This window comes from Bemisia tabaci, chromosome 3 (assembly GCF_918797505.1).
Source record: "Bemisia tabaci chromosome 3, PGI_BMITA_v3".
Lineage (NCBI taxonomy): Eukaryota > Metazoa > Arthropoda > Insecta > Hemiptera > Aleyrodidae > Bemisia > Bemisia tabaci.
In genome coordinates, this window is record NC_092795.1 from 59940633 (window position 1) to 59957049 (window position 16417).

At 40.7% G+C, this 16417-nt stretch overlaps 1 protein-coding gene across 4 annotated transcripts in view; it reads left to right on the forward strand.

Moving 5' to 3' along the window:
* Nucleotides 1-371: 371 nt before the first annotated feature.
* Dscam2 (Down syndrome cell adhesion molecule 2) overlaps nucleotides 372-16417 on the forward strand; it is a 110633-nt gene continuing 94587 nt past the window's right edge. For 3 of the 4 annotated variants that reach the window (XM_072298969.1, XM_072298968.1, XM_072298970.1), the window contains exons 1-3: nucleotides 372-731; nucleotides 9047-9208; nucleotides 16197-16343. In XM_072298969.1, coding sequence (XP_072155070.1) covers nucleotides 452-731; nucleotides 9047-9208; nucleotides 16197-16343 — 589 coding nt within the window. In that variant the 5' untranslated portion in view covers nucleotides 372-451. The remainder of the gene's footprint in view (nucleotides 732-9046; nucleotides 9209-16196; nucleotides 16344-16417) is intronic. The other variant, XM_072298971.1, reaches the window with a different exon arrangement.

Below are 16417 nucleotides of genomic sequence, written 5' to 3' on the forward strand. Positions count from 1 at the left end.
GTGGCGCCAAGACCTGTGGCTCATTGCACTGTAGCCCTCTTTAAAACTGCCGTGATATTTCTTCTCTGTGCGAAGAAAATTCCGCATAAACATCAAGGAATGGTGTCAATTTGTTCTCCTTAAACAAAAATAACATAGAGGCGGAGATTTTCAAACATCGCAAACGAGATATGTGATTGCGGACTTACGCCGTCGATATGTCTCGTTTTAATGAAAACAAGATGAATTTTGCCGTTTTTCGTTACATCTGTGATTTCATTTAAAAGAGATCAGGCGAATCTTGAAGGAAACATTATTTTGAAACTTTGACACTTACATGCTTTCTTAGCTGTAGCGGCAGACCACATGATTCCGACTTGTACGAGATGGAAATGTTAAAATATTTGATGGGTTGTGTTTTGCAGAGCTGGCGTGGGCGTTCGACTCAGTGCTGCAAGGGCCGAGCCTGCTCATGGAGCCGCCCTCGAAGCTGGAGTTCTCCAACTCGTCGGGGGCCTGGCTCGACTGCTCGGCCACCGGGAACCCGACCCCGATGGTGGAGTGGACCACCGTGGACGGCGCCCCCGTCACCGACGTCCCGGGCGTCCGCCGCCTCCTCCACAACGGCACCCTCCACCTCCTGCCCTTCTCGGCGGCCGCCTTCAGGTCCGACATCCACAGCACCGTCTACCGATGCGCCGCCGCCAACACCGTCGGCAGGATCATCAGCAGGGACGTCCAAGTTCGCGCAGGTCAGACTCTTCTCCCACATCTCTTAACCCATTGACTTAGATGTGAATTGGACCCTGCCGGCCAGAAGTACGATTTAATTTGCGAAAATCAGCAACTTTGAACACTTCAAAATAATCCGAAATTATTTCTCAAAGGGTGAAAATTGACAAAGAAGCATTCACAATACAACGTTTGAGAAAATGGCGAACACCTGAACACAATGATTTCCTTATGTGGTTATAGCTGTCAAAATCGCAAAAATCGCGACATCAGCTAAAATCAGAAATTTTGAGGTATTTCATGTGCAAACGCACAGTATATGAAAATACCGCCGCTCAACAAGACATTACCGTACACAATAGTCATAGGGTGGCCACACTACTCATATAAGACAGTTGACGAGAGTCGCAATCTACCGGAAATTGCCGAAATAACGCGAATCAATCAGCGACGGCTCTGACCGTCATGCAGAGCTGGCCCAGCGCTGCGATGACGGCTGGAGCCGTCATGTAATCAATGGTCCTAGTCTCCCGAACAACACTGAAAAAAAAAGTAGCTTGGATCAAGCATGATGATTCTTGAATTTGCCGCCAAGAAACGTATAGCTTGAAATAAGCATGGCCGTGCTGCTTGAAATTAGCTACCCAGCGGAATCTTAATTATTTTTCGTTTAATGCTCGGATCCAATACTAAATACTGAAAGTTTTATTCATTTTTCATAAAATTCCGTAACGTAGGGATAAAACGTTACTGATTCTTCGACATGGATCCTGTTGAAGTTGTCGTGCGTTGCCGCGGGTTTTGTTCTCGGTTTGCAGCACTGTTAAAATGCGCGGCTTTTGGAGATCTCCTGGAATGACTTGAGAATGTAGGAATGTATAAATTAATATGCCCGTGTCGAAAATAAAGGCGGAGTGGTTACAATCCAATGGAAACTTAATTCAAGAAGTTGGCTGCAAACTTAATTTAAGTCTAATTTTTTCAGCTATTTCCAAGATTCGTGTCATGCTTGAAACCAGGAATCTTGAGTCGAGTATACATTATCTTGAATCAAGAAACAACTTCTCAGAATTAGCAGCCATGGTGGCTTGATGTAAGACTCAGCAAGTTTGACTCAAGATTTTTGTGCTGCTTAAATCAAGCTAGCAGGTGATTCAAGCTATAAGGTAGCTGCAATTAAGAATCTCGAATCTTGAATTTAGCAATAAATTGCTTGTTTTAAGATAAAAATTCTTGAATCAAGCTGATTTTTTCTCAAGATTCCGAGACGGCTTGACCGTAGCAGACTTTTTTTTCCAGTGTAGTCTGCCGAACAAGTTTTTTCCACTAGTTCGCCAATACCCGGTCAGTTTAGACCCGTACTTAAAAGACATAGGATCTTCTTGTTTATTCGTTTTTTTTTTATGCATGATCGTATTTTAAATGATATTTTACATCAGGGAAACCTAAAATTAGACTAATAGGCTTAGTATTTTTCCCCTCAATAGTTTAAATTTGCCAACATTCAGCATATTCATAAAAACGCAAATGACCACCGTCGCGTCTGTCGTTTGGCCGCACAGCACCTAACCATTTGGTTGTATCGACTTCTGTTTTAGTTTTGTTGTAGTATAGGATGATCTCTGGCTTCGATTTTACCTAAGGGACGATAGCAGCATCATCATGGGTCGTTGAAATAATAATAAAAAAAAACAAAACCGAAAATTCCCTGGGAACCGGGAAACGGGTCAAAACTGACCCAGTATTGTCGTTCTTGCGGTAGTTGTGAAAAAAATAAAACTCTAGCTACTCGAAAATATTTTTTTTCAATGTTTTTTTTTTTTTTTTTTTTTTTTTTTTTTTTAAATTCATGTAATTAAATGTTTTTGTAGAGCTATTTGTTATGGTAAAGTTTCTAGGGGCAGCGGGTGCAAAATGGGCGCTCTTTTACTATGCGCCGGGTCAAAATGAGACTCATGTTTGGCACACTAAGGTTAACTTTAACCCGCTACGCCCAGTACTTACTGTTCATAAAATTTCAAGGATTGTGAATATTACATAGCGAGATGCAATTGGACGTATTTCGGTCAAACGGAACTAGATACAGGCGGGAGAGAAGGGGTGTGCTGGTTAGGCGAGGGTCGTAAGAATGAGTGGGCATTATAAGGCGCCAGTGACGTCAGTGGCGACGACCGAGCTCATCTCGGATGAGAAGATCAGTGGTGGGACTTTTTTAACTCATGAGCCCCGTCCATTACGCTCTCGTCACATGCTCATGGCTCATGAGTGCCGCATTCATTTGGCACATAAATCCGTCTGACAGAGTGTAAAATCCCGCTTTTCTATATCTCCAAAGGGAATCATACCCCCTTTTACATTGTTTCTCATACACTTCCAACGAGCACACCCCACCTTTCCTACTCGTCCTCAGTTCCGTTCGGCAGAATTTCGTCCGGTACGTGTGATAAAGAGATGAGGTGGTTTGTAAACCTTCTGACATTATACGTCGGTATTCTGAAGGTATCTCCATTTCTACAATTTCCTCTGTTTTATCCAATCCAAAGTACACTTTTTCACTCATCATTACGACGACATTAAGCGGACGAAAAAAAATGAGAAAATAAAAAGTTTTTTTTTCTTCAACGCGGCGACCTGGCATGAAAAATAAAACCCTACAACAGTGCATATAAAGTAACAGTGTAATTCTGGCAACATTGGAAACATTCTCTGGGGTTTTGAGCGCATACGTTTCGAAGAGCTTCAATAAAAATGGAGGGAGCTTAATTAGCGGCAACGAAGATTGATTATAATGGTTCCATACTTAATTTATCAGTAAAAAGAAAGTCTTGAGAATCGACAGTGTCGCTGTGTTCAATTTTGAAACTTCGTATTTAGCCAAACATACTATTTATAAAACCAAATATTTAGTATCGAAGGTAGACTAGTGACGGTATTGACTAGTGAAGGTAGACTAAAAGCGACTCATATGTAGGCAGACTAGTGATAAATATATTTTTACCAATAAATGATAAAACATTCTCATTTTCATTTTTACATTGTCTTTGTTTTCCACTAAATGATAAAACTTTTCTTAAACTGAAGCTGGCCCGAGAAACATTGGAGCAAGATTAACGTGCGGAGAACGCGTAGTGTTAGCGCTTGACGTCAGGCATGACCGAAGTACACAAAAAGTAGCTCCATACGAACAAGTGAGAAAGAGATATTACTTATGTTGTTGACTTTATCGGCCATACTTTAAATTTTGAAATTTTGTAAAACTTTTTCTTACCGATTTTTCTAAAAATTGTTGTTGATTCTACACTACAGCTGTTTCGAGCTAACGCTCATCGTCAGGTGATTTAAAAATGTATAAAAACTAAAATTACGATGCGTTTTCGCGATCGCGAGTGGCTCGATATCCGCGTTCGCGTTCGTGACGTGCCTCGAATAACATCATGTTTTACCTTACAACAACTACTGAAGCGTTCAGAAGAAAACACTTTTTTAGAGCAAGAATTCATGCGACTTTGCTCTATCCAAAAATGGCATTTTTGAAAGAGCCATGCCTTCAAGAAATGAGTAATTTAATTAAAAAATGCTACAAAATGAAAGACTTGCAATAAAGGTTAAAATTATTCAAGACTAGAAGGATCCAGTTTATAGTTTCAGCTACAGATGACTAATTACACAGCAAAGCACAACACACTTTTCATTAGCAATATTAAAAAATTGCACAGCAAGCCGACTCAAACAACTTTGTTACTAATACGCACCTTCAAAGCAACTACAACTTAACTAACAAATTACTACTGAGTAACAGAGAGGAACTTTTACCTTTGATTTGAGAACCGCACTTTCACATCTTCAATAAAACCCACTGAAATATAAGAGAAAAAAACTCAGGATGACATTCAATTTATACACATTCAACACATTTAGCTTGCAATTTTAATGATGAAAAACTCACAAATAATTGGACAGATTAAGATAAATTCATTGACGGCTTCAATAAGATTTCTTTATTTTGAAATTAGGTGGCATGGTTGCTGGTTACCTCTCTGAGGCAGTTGTGATATTTTGCCTTATTGATCTCTCCATGGTTTTCTGAGTAGCCATTCAGTAGAAGGCCAAGTATGAGGACCTTTGAAATTGCAGTGTTGCACTGAAAATAAGCTTGAAATAAGGGCGAACTCCTATGCCCTGGTGTATTCGAGTGAAGCGTGCGTTCATAAAACGCCTTCAAAAAGTACGATACCACCCATCACTACTCTCACGGTCGAATAGTTGCATGCTGGTAAAATGTTACCTACACATTCGCGTCTTGTCAAAATTGACACACAAAAAGCTTACACAACCGGCGTTGTCATGATATCAGGCAAAAGCTTTCCCCCTCTCGTTTCTCCGGTAATACTTAAACGGCTCACACAAGGCTCTAAATATTTTACACTTATATGTGAAATTGGGAAATCGGATTTTTTTTTTTTTTTTTTATTATTATTGCAAGTTACAGAGCAAATACATTTACACTTAGAATGAAAGTGTTGTGATGAGATTTAAAGAAAACAATAATTATGAGGACTATAAATTAACAAAGATTGACTAGGTTGAGGTGAAAATAATAATAAGTACAATAATTACTTAGTTCAACTCGGTTGTAGGTTCGCGATGCCGGGATCCGCCTTATGGCATTCGTAGGCAGAGATTATTTCGTCTATAGCAGCTTTTTTGTTGACAAGAACGGTTTTAATGTATGATTGTACTTTAGTCCAACTGTCTTCCGAATTCAGGGAAAATCAGGAACAACATATAGTCTGGGTGTTTTTAAAATGGCTTTTACCTAAGGGTGTGATTTTATCATGTTTATACTCACACAACACGTTTTATATACCACCACTAGAATTATTGAATTTGGAACGTTGCGATGGCGAGATTGTCACATGTTGAGTATGGGTGAACTCATAATCGCCGCCGCGAATGATGCTGGCAAATGCGTCGTTCAAATTTACCCCAGACAGCAGTCCGCGGCCATGCCTAGAATTATTGAATTTGGAACGTTGCGATGGCGAGATTGTCACATGTTGAGTATGGGTGAACTCATAATCTCCGCCGCGAATGATGCTGGCAAATGCGTCGTTCAAATTTACCCCAGACAGCAGTCCGCGGCCATGCCTAGAATTATTGAATTTGGAACGTTGCGATGGCGAGATTGTCACATGTTGAGTATGGGTGAACTCATAATCTCCGCCGCGAATGATGCTGGCAAATGCGTCGTTCAAATTTACCCCAGGCAGCAGTCCGCGGCCATGCCGCTTGTTTTCTAAAGGGGTACTGGTACTCATCATCTGAAATAAATAAGAACAACTTTCATTAGTCGAAACATATTTTGTTCGCCGTAACAGCTTGGGACAGCTCGCAACAATGGTATTTTTTTTCGAATTCAGTTACTGCTAAGATGGCGTGGCCTATTTTTATTCGGTTCATAACGCAACCTGGCAACGTTATTGACTTTGTTACGGAACATTCGCACACCGCTTCCGGAGATTGTACGAGTAAAGGTACGGAACCTTATTAGGCGCGTCTTTCCACGGCGCCTAGACACCGCAGAACCCTGGTAAAAAAAACCTCTTGGTTCTAGAGTGCAGTTTCTTGTCGCCGGATTTAAGAGTCTGGACTCTTGTTTCAAGCGGATTTTGAATTGAATCAATGCAAAATCCGCTTGAAACAAGAGTTCCAGACTCTTAAATCCGGCGACAAGAAACTGCACTCTTAAGTCAATGCACCGCGGCATTGGTCCAAGAGGTTTTTTTTTACCAGTGAAAGACGCCGATGAATCTTCCTGATGCTTTTTCGTGGGAACGGCACCTTAGCGGCAGAGAAACGCTGCGGAAAACGCCGATGGAGGACCTGAGACACTTTCCCCGCGGCCGGAGGTCGAAGGGTCAGAAGGGTCAGAGGTTGGTGGGCTCGGAATAATCTTCAGCTAAATTTTGTGCTGTGTCAAAAACAAAACAAGAAATCCACTATAAAATAAAATGAAATAAAATAAGGAACACATATTCTTAAATAAATTGTATTTGTAAATTCATCTCGTTATTTTATTCTCTTGCTGCTCTTTTTCTCAGGCGGGAGCGGAATGTTTGTTTTGCTCGCGTCCTTTTTTCACGTGTGAATAACCAGAAACCGCTTACTCAGCATGGATACTCTGTGACATCAGTTGCCGATTTGTAATGCTCTATCCTTAACGAAAGTACAGAAGCTGCTAAATAGCCCAGTGAACGGCAACCTTGCTATGACAGTGAATAGCTCCTGCCAAAAATCCTGGCCTTCTGCCAACGCTCATAGCGTAAGAAATAAATACATTGGTCCCGAGAATTATCCTCCATTATCCGGTGGACCAAGATGAATAGTCTATCTCTTCCATATTTCTCTCACGATCGCGCGCGGTAATTTTTGATTCAGTTCCGTCTCATTTCCTTGGCAGTCCCTCCTTTCCCTCTCCCAAGCCGTTCATTTTACATATATTTTGTATTCTTTGGGACATACCGTTTTCATGATCCTAAAATCGTCGCTTCCTTGACGTAACGGGTAACGGTGTATCTCGATTTCCGCACGAGTTCAAAAAAGCAGGGATTTGCATGGAAATAAGGGGCCGTTCAAATATTACGTGGCGCACTTATGGGGAGAGGGGGGCTAAAGCCCAGCGTAACGTGACAAATCCTAGGTGGGAGGGGAACTTTGAAGAAATGTGCAAAAAATTGAAAATCCCGCCCTTCCCGAATGTAAAGTGGGAGGGTCAGGCCAGCGTTACGTAATTAAATAGGGAGGGTGTAGGGTTGCGTTACGGGTGCGTTATAAGGAGGAAGAGAGGGATACAAAATTGGAAGAAGTGCGTTACGTAAAACTTGAACGGCCCCTCAGGCGGAGTCAGGCCTCAGGGCTCACGTGGAAATTGAGGTTCGCCCTCATGTTGGAGGAGCGACGAAATGTCACCATTTTCTCCTATGCCTCACGACATGTTAGATATGCAGGCGGTCAATAACATTATTTTATTTCATCGCTCAAACAGCGGGTTGATTATTGAAATTGGTAGACAAAGCTGTAGAAAAAGAAGAAGAAAAGGGATATGGAGGGATCCTATCGGTGAAAACGGGTGCGGTTGCCATGGGACAAAGGAGGTAGGTAATAGACTAAAACAGCAACCCACGAGGGACCCCATAGTTAGACCATCATTTTCTTTTTTAGTCCACAGATAGCACCCATTTCAATCAGAAGGATTGTTCCACACTCCTTATGTCTTTTTTATCAATCGCTTTGTCTATCAATTTCAACAATTAGCCCGCAGAAGACATACTTGGACGTATTTATGCTAAAAGGAACTATGTCACACGCAATCCCTATGCACATAGTTCCTTTTAGCAGAAATACGTCCACTTGTCACCGTGATGAGCCGGTAGTCTGAAACATTTGCATGTGCAGGCCTTTTGTTAGGAGTCCCATAGGTTTATCACGCGGTACATAAAATGGATTGCATTTTGCAAAAAGGAACCAGGAGCAATGCCATGTTGCTAAGATTGTGCAACTTCATCCTTTGCAATAAAACTAATGAAATCATGCAAAAATATGAGATTTATACGGTAATTTTGTCTCAAATTTACAGGTTTTAGCGAGTAGAATAGAAAGTGTTTATAGATGATCAGAGTTTTTCTTTCAAGATAAAAGAAGTTGCACGATCTTAGCAAGATTGGAATCCTCTTGGTTCCTTTTTGCGAAATGGAATCCAAATATTAGTTGTAAGTAGTTGTGTAAATCGTGAGTCACGTTGTAAAATACCGTCACGATTCATTATTTCGGGATTGCATTAAAAATATCTCTCACAAAAGTGTAATCTCAAGAATCCGTGATGAACACTGAGAACGATCAACAGGGTGAAATAATTGTCTGATTGCCTCGTTTATTGGATAATTTATTTTAAAAATGGCTCGAAACTATTGCGATACATGATATAATCGCTACTTAAGACGGAGAAACAAATTTCTTTGCATTTGACCGTGGACAAAAAAACGCACATGAGTACTCATGTGGAATATGTTAGTATGACTAACCGATGTAAAGTACATCCCACGTTTGACAAGAAAGTTTTTAAGTATCGCTCATCTACCTCACGAGCTTCAATGAGCCGGAGTATAGATTGAAACAAAGTTGGTATAATAAGCAACATTTTTGAAGATTATAATCAATAATTGTTGATAAAGCGTCGCGTGTGATTCAACTTAAAGTTTCCTTCAGTTCTAACCCACCTGAAAGTGGAAAAAAAGAACTTTCCGCCGTTTTATATTCCTGTGGCTTTTGATTGCAGTGGTGGCGCAAGCGTACAAGATATCAGTGGATGTCCTGGTGGCGAGTCGGGGCTGCACAGCTATACTGCAGTGTTCCATCCCCGGATTCGTCAAGGAGTATGTTCGCGTCGTATCCTGGGTCCAAGAGCCGAATCTTAACATCTACGCCAGTCATGATGGAGGTGAGTTTTTTTTCCGAACATCGACGAGAAAGCACCTCGCGGTAAGACTGAAGATTGAATTTCCTTTTTCTTCCAAAAGGCTGTTGATCCATCGAAACTGGAGGTACTGAATGAAAGTGTGCAGGTAGATGTGGTGCTTTATGTTCTCCGAAATTTGTTCAAAAATTCCTGAAATTTCTTAAATCTGAAATTGCACCTTCTATTTGAACATTCGATCAGAACGCATCGAAATTGTCGCGGAAAAATGCTCTTCTATTTCAACGGATTCGGATTCAGCTTGCAATCCTGGTGAGAAATATATATCGGTAAGTTAATTTTAAGTATTCTTCCCCTACGACTGTTATTGAGCGGAGAGAGAAAATAATGAAGATGGTTGATCAGGAGGCAATTCTGTCCACCCTCAAGGAAAACTTGCAAGAAGCCACAATCTTGGTCGATACTGACATACCTTAGAGATTGAAGCCATTTGATGACAATGGTTGTATTTGTTGAAACCTGACAACGCACTATGGCGTACCGAAGGGCAGCTTGAAGCTTTCACTTCCAAACGGTGCGTTGGAACTTTGAATTATGATAACTTCATCGAGTTTATCTGTATTGATGACTGTGTCGAAAACTTAGCGTTTACGGCTTCTCCGAGACTTTTCTTCCGAATCATGCTATTTATATTTCTGCTTTCCTCCACCTCGCCTCACAGTGTTTCTCAAGGCAAAATATCGCGGACTTTTTCCAATGAATTCACCTGCGTCTTTTGAACTTTTACACTTTTTGCCCATTTTTTTGGCGATTTAGCGGGCCAGTTTGTATTGGCATTGTAATGCCTAAAGTCATAATAGCGAAGGATCAAGTGTCCCTCATCACTCTGAAAGTAATTTTTGTGGGTAAAAATATTTTACTGAGGAAATGGCTACGGGTAGCTTCAGGACGGAGGAATATTTTTGACACGATTGACATTAGTTGTCAATTTCTTGATAGGAGGTGGGTTACTGAAGCTTTCATTTGGACCGCATTTAGCAGGAAAGAACCAAGCCACATCAGCTATTGCCAAATTTAATTGAACAATTTTAATTTTTACGAGAGAACGTTTGTGCGGAATCCTTTGAAAATTTTAAGGAATTAACTTCGCGCTACGCAGACAATTCACTGAAATTTGCACGAAAATCCGCAAAACCCTTTTCATGTAAAAATTTAAATTGCCCAATAACAATTTGCATTAGCCGATGTGGCTTGGTTCCTTTCTGCTAAACGCAGTCCATTTCATAACGGATTTGTCTTCTTTCTGTGATTCGGTAATCAGCGATTGATCAAAAACTTTGTCAAAAATTGTTATCACGATCAGTATGCATCAAACGCCACTCAGTACGTTTTTTATCACAATCAGCATGAAGTGCTTTCCACTTCTGAGGAATGGAAGATTCTGTAGGACTTCTAGTCGAAATATTGATCTTATTGCAACTACTGAATGTATCTTGTAATGAAGTGAGTTCAGAAGTTTGTGGATCACTTAAACTACTAGAACTCTCCCTTATTGGGAATGTTCCAATAAATATAAGGTTAAACAATTTTCGATAATTCAGTAATGCTTATAACTTCTGATTCATCTTGCAAAACTTCGTTTGAATCCCAATACGTGGGAAAATGTGCAAATGATTAGACTGTACAGGAAAATATTGATGAAAAGAGTAAAAGTTTAGAATAATGCCTGAAACCAATTGAAACCAATTATCGCTCTTTATAGGACTCATTTTAGACCCATTTTCTAGCGGTATGAACCCTCCGTACGTAACTATTTTTTTTTTTTTTTTTACTAGGTTTTGATTGTGTTCATTTATTGTCCAGATTTTACCAGAATGAGACACACTGTGGCTGAAAAACGAAGCTGTCCGCTCAATACGGCTAATGTCGATAGCTATTAACGGTAGCGCGGAGTGGCTTGCGTCGGAGGAACCACCCCTCCCAGCGCAGCGGTTCTCTAACTTTGCGATTTTGCACTCGTTCTCTCTCCTCTCGAGTATTCGGTGAAATTCTCCCTCGTGGATAACGAATCGGTTCTCGAGTAAGACTGATCGGAGCACATGATTGATGGAAGCACTGGTTTCTCTCAACTCAGCCACACGTTAAAAAGGTTACAGCCGCGTGACCCGTTGAAGAACTCCCGCGCGTAAAGCAACTTGATGTGACGTTTTTGTAAAGCTTCCTGAGCAGATTCAATTATATATTGTGATTATTTCTCAAAGTAGAATAGCACTTTTTAGGAAGCTTTAAAGTAGCCAGTCACACTGGGAAAAAAAACCACATTGGATCTAGAGTCCAGACTCTTGAAAACATTGACAAGAAAAATACTCTTGATTCAATCGGATTTTGGCTTGAATCAAAACGAAATCCGCTTAAATTAAGAGGCTTGGTCCTTGATTTAAGCTAGATTCTGATTGAATCAAGAGTACTTTTTCTTGTCGATGTTTTTAAGAGTCTGGACCTTTGGATCCAATGTGTTTTTTTTTTTTTTTTTTTTTTTTTTTTTTTTTTTTTTTTTTTTCCAGTGCAGTACGCCATTTGATGCTCAAATTACTTAAGTTAAAAAGTAAGTTAAACAGCAACTCAACCTTTTTTTTTTTTTTTTTTTTACCGTAGATTTTCTTCGCGAAGAAAATAGACCATTATATCGACCGGAAAAAAAGAAGAAGAGAAGCTGCCTTTAATAGCAACTGAAACGAGAAGTGAGCTCTTACAACGAAAATCCGAATATTTTAACGAGAATCTTCACGTTCTCAATATTTCCAGTCGAAACGGGTGGGCACTAAGATTTAGGAACTCTCACAAATTCCCCAGCGTGCTATATCCTCTCGGCGACGTGAATAGAGCTGGCATGGGGGTTCGTTCGGAATCCACTTGGGGGTGTGGGCAGCGCTGGCGAGGCTGGTGTGGGCAATTTGCAAGTTTGTTGAATTAGCCGGGCCCGGACGGACGAGGCCAGTTGCGGACGGAGCGCCAGAAAATTAGTATCTTCTAAACGAACGAGCCGCCCTGATTAAAACCAGAGCTCACCGCCTCTCTTCTCGGATTCCTCTCTTTTTGGCTTCATTTCCTCTCACCCGCTCTCACTACAAACATTGTTGTCGTACTGTTTGTAATCTCCTTCGAAGTAACTTTGAAACTCAAGTCCCGCCGAAGAAACGGGCAGGGTGTCTACTGTGCGGAAAAAGTACGGATACACCGAATACTGCTTTCTCCACTCGTCAAAATGGAAGCTCAAAGTGAATCGATTTCAACGATAAGTGGCTCTAAGTCGGGACTTGATGCGATTGATGAGTGTTGCAACTCTTTTTTGATCAACAATCGCGAATAGATCGTATTTATCGATTCACTTTGAGCTTCCATTTTGACGCCCCTTTGACGAGTGGACACAGGGCTGACAATCACGGATTCCGCATGGTCGGTACGGAAGCACGGAAAAGGTATGGAAATGAAAGATTTTTGTGACCGACTCTAGAAAGTATGCGATTTCCTAACGTAATCCATTTATCAACATCCCGGTTCGATTCCTTGTGTTCTTCGGTTTATTCTTTGGGTTTATTCCTTCGTCATTTCATCATTACAATTCTTTCAAACCGAATATAGTTCAAAATGCGTGTGAAAATCGCCCAAAAAAGAATTTTCGGGAAAGTGAGGAAAAAGCAAGGAATTTTAATGGCAAGGTACCAGTAGACACCCTGAAAGTACGCGCCTACGCGCTGCAGTCCACAAAATGCCCACTCCCCTATACTTCGTTTGACGTAAATCTTTGTTTAGCGATTTTCAAGCGTGACATTTTCGTTAACAATATCTCTTTTTTGCAGAAAGTTGAAAAGGAGAAAAGAGATGCTAACTGAAGAGAACCCCGAGTTGATCCATGAATTGATCACCTGTTATGCAACTTCAAATACTTACCCAAAACTTTATTAAATTCTTAGATGCCGAACTCTTTTTTTGTGCGCAAAACTCCAAGTGTGAGTCCGATTGAGTGGTATTTGAAAACGTTGATATTGATAGTTTTTGATGTGTCATCTAAATTAATTCTATGTTATCGTCGGTAAAACATGATTGCTTTGATATTTTCACCTTTTAGTAGAATACTGACACTTTCTCATCCGCCATTTGTCATATGTGATTCCCGTAGAGGAGATAGTTGGGTCAATTTGAGTCGTCAAAACAAATTCCTGGACACAACTCTCGCCATAATACCAGTTTTTAGACGTGCCCCCTTTTAAGACGCTTCAAAGATCTCACAAATTTGTTTCTTTGCCCCTCCCCCCCCCCCCCCCGAATGATCATTGAATCGAACTAATCATTGCATATTTTTAGCAAATTATAATCTGAATCTTTCCCAAATTTCAAAAATAAGAGTCACTCCTTCGCGTGTTGAAGACGGTGCAGTGATACAACTCTTCGTACCTTATGGATGTCCGTATTGCAATTGCAAAATTGAAGGTGCGTTGCCGCGAGGCGTGAACGCCTAATGCTCCGCTATCTACGTATGTAATTTGCTAGTACGGTGCCGTTCAGATTCGAGATGAAATTGAAAAACGAAGCTCGATTGCGTCACTCCTATCTTCGGCTGTGTTGATCAACCACAATATGGAAACAGAGCTGCAGCAGGGGAAAGGACCCGAGGAGTATTGAGAGTTCACGCCTCGTGCCATCGCGCCTTCAATTTTGCAGATACAACACGGACAACCATAAAGCACGAATAGTTGTATCACTGCGCCGTCTCCAATTGCGTGCATGTTATGGTTGTCCGTGTTGTATCTGCAAAATTGAAGGCGCGATGGCACGAGGCGTGAACTCTCTATACTCCTCACGTATTCGAAATTGTTCATCCGGTATATCTTTATTTAATGCTTCTGTTAAAAAAGAGTGGAGGACGATCATCGTTTTTCCATAATTTATTTTTTTAATGGAAGTTTGCTTTTTTCAAAATTGATCGTTGTAATTTTAGTGAGGCTAGTTCTTTCTCTCAACTTTGTCCATCTTTTTCGGGAAACTTAAAAACACGCCTACACAGAAAAAAGCTGAGCGCTACTCTAATACGTTAGCTCTACCCGATTGTTTCATTGTTAAAGAGGAGTATTGCGTTGTGTTTCCCTTATTAATTGGAGGAAAGAGCTGATGCCGGAGATTTAGCAAGGATGACGGCGGCACTTTGAAGTTCAGATCCTCCTGAGACTTTAAATATTTTTTACTCAGCCGTGACTATTTGGCAGCGGTGTTTTGAGCTCATTTCTCGGTCAACGCGAGGATTAACTTAAAAGTTAAAATTAAATTTGTCATTTGCCGCTCCTACTATGTTTCCTCGCTGGGCAAAAGCTCGACTCCTACGGTTTTTCTCTTGTTGTTTTTTCGAGCGTTGGCTTCGCGTTGATCTTCTGAAAGCAGCTGGGAGCATGATTCGTAACTTCAGTTTTATCTAATAAAAGCTGAGCGGCGTGTCTTTTTCAGAAGACATCGGTTCTGGCCGGAATCGCCGAAGTTCAATCGGTATCGAAGGAAACTAAGTTTTCAGTCCAGTTTTGTGTGAACGCAAAGTGGACAAAATTTAGATGTAAGGACTGCGCTGAAAAGGGGAACGCCCCTACGCAAGTAAATGAATGCAGTATGAATGCCCTTTATGAAGTATACTTTTTGCCTAAACTTGGTCAATTGTGGGTCATAAGTTTGTCCAAATTTCTATCGGCGCCTTGCCACCAGATCTAAAACACTTAATACCTTTCTTTTAGGTAGATAACTATTAGTTCAGTTTTGACTGTCATAATACTGCTAAAAATTGCCGGGCAGTTTTGTCATAAAGCGGGTTACAAATCAGCAGGTTTCAAACTTTTCGTAGCTGCATATAGAACTTCATATTCGTAGATGAAACTGGAGAATACTTTTAAATGCTTCTAAACATACGGGAGATCTTAAGGCATTCGTCACATCCGCATACCGTAGCTTTAATTGGACCGTGTCAAGCAGATAGGAACCAAGCCACATCAGCTATTGCCAAATTCAATCGGGCAATTGTAGTTGAAACGTGAAAATGGTTCTGCGGATTTATGTGCAAATTTCAGTGAATTTTCTGAATTTAAAGAAGGAAATTTCTCAAAATTCTAAAAGGAATCCAAACAAACGTTCTCTTGTAAAGAATTAAATTGTCCTGTTACATTTGGCAATAGCTGATGCGGCTTAGTTCCTTTCTGCAAAACGCAGTCCAATTTATCAGCTAATCGTTTTTGCGAGTCTTCTAAGTCCCTCCGTGCAATTTATTCCATGGACAGCCCCGCTATGATACTCTGCGTATACCAAATCTTAAACACACTTGCGTCAGCAACCAAAAGGTACTTTAATTTCTGTTTTGGGACGTTGGCGAATCGCTACAAAAGTGAACAGTGTCAAAGATCGGGAGTTAGGGCTTAGGCAATTCTGATGACCGGGTTTAAGCACGCCCAGACGCCTTCTGATTTATGAGTCATGTTTTCACTGACTGTACAAAACGGCACCAATGTCTTATCGGTGCTTGCACGTATCATTGACTATACTCCAAAGTGTAAACAACAAACCGGATAAACTTGGCACATGGCTTTTATGATCCCTTTTTTTGAAATCCCTCGTATTTACTTCGGATTATGTGAATTTAGGAAAACGTCATTTTACATAAAATACTGAGTAGTTACGTTAGATCGTAAAGAAAAAACATTGACCAGTGCTACACCCTCCGATGGACTGCATCCTAATCTTATTTTAGTTCTTAGTTTAGGTTAGTAATCTTACATCAGTTCTTACTCGCACATTTTATTTCAGTTTAAATTGTCAGACCTCATGATTTCGCCTCTTCCGAGTATGGAAGGCTGAACTTCAGATTTACCTTTCAAGCTTAAATCAAAGGAAATTCAAACTTCTTCGAAGATATTTTGATAATAACTCTGACCACAGCAACCTGGACATGCTTTTAAACGAAGATTTTATATTTTAACAGATGGCAAGTTTCACGTGCTCCCGACGGGGGAACTGCTGGTGCATAACATCGAATACAGAGACCAGTTCACCGCCTATCGATGCCGCACCACCCATCGTCTCACCGGACAAATCGTCGTCAGCACCGCAGTCAACATTCGAATGAGTGGTAAGGAGCCTTTTTAGCTGCTATCTTCAAACATCATTAAGACAATTCTCTTCCATGCCTGTTGCGATTTGCAT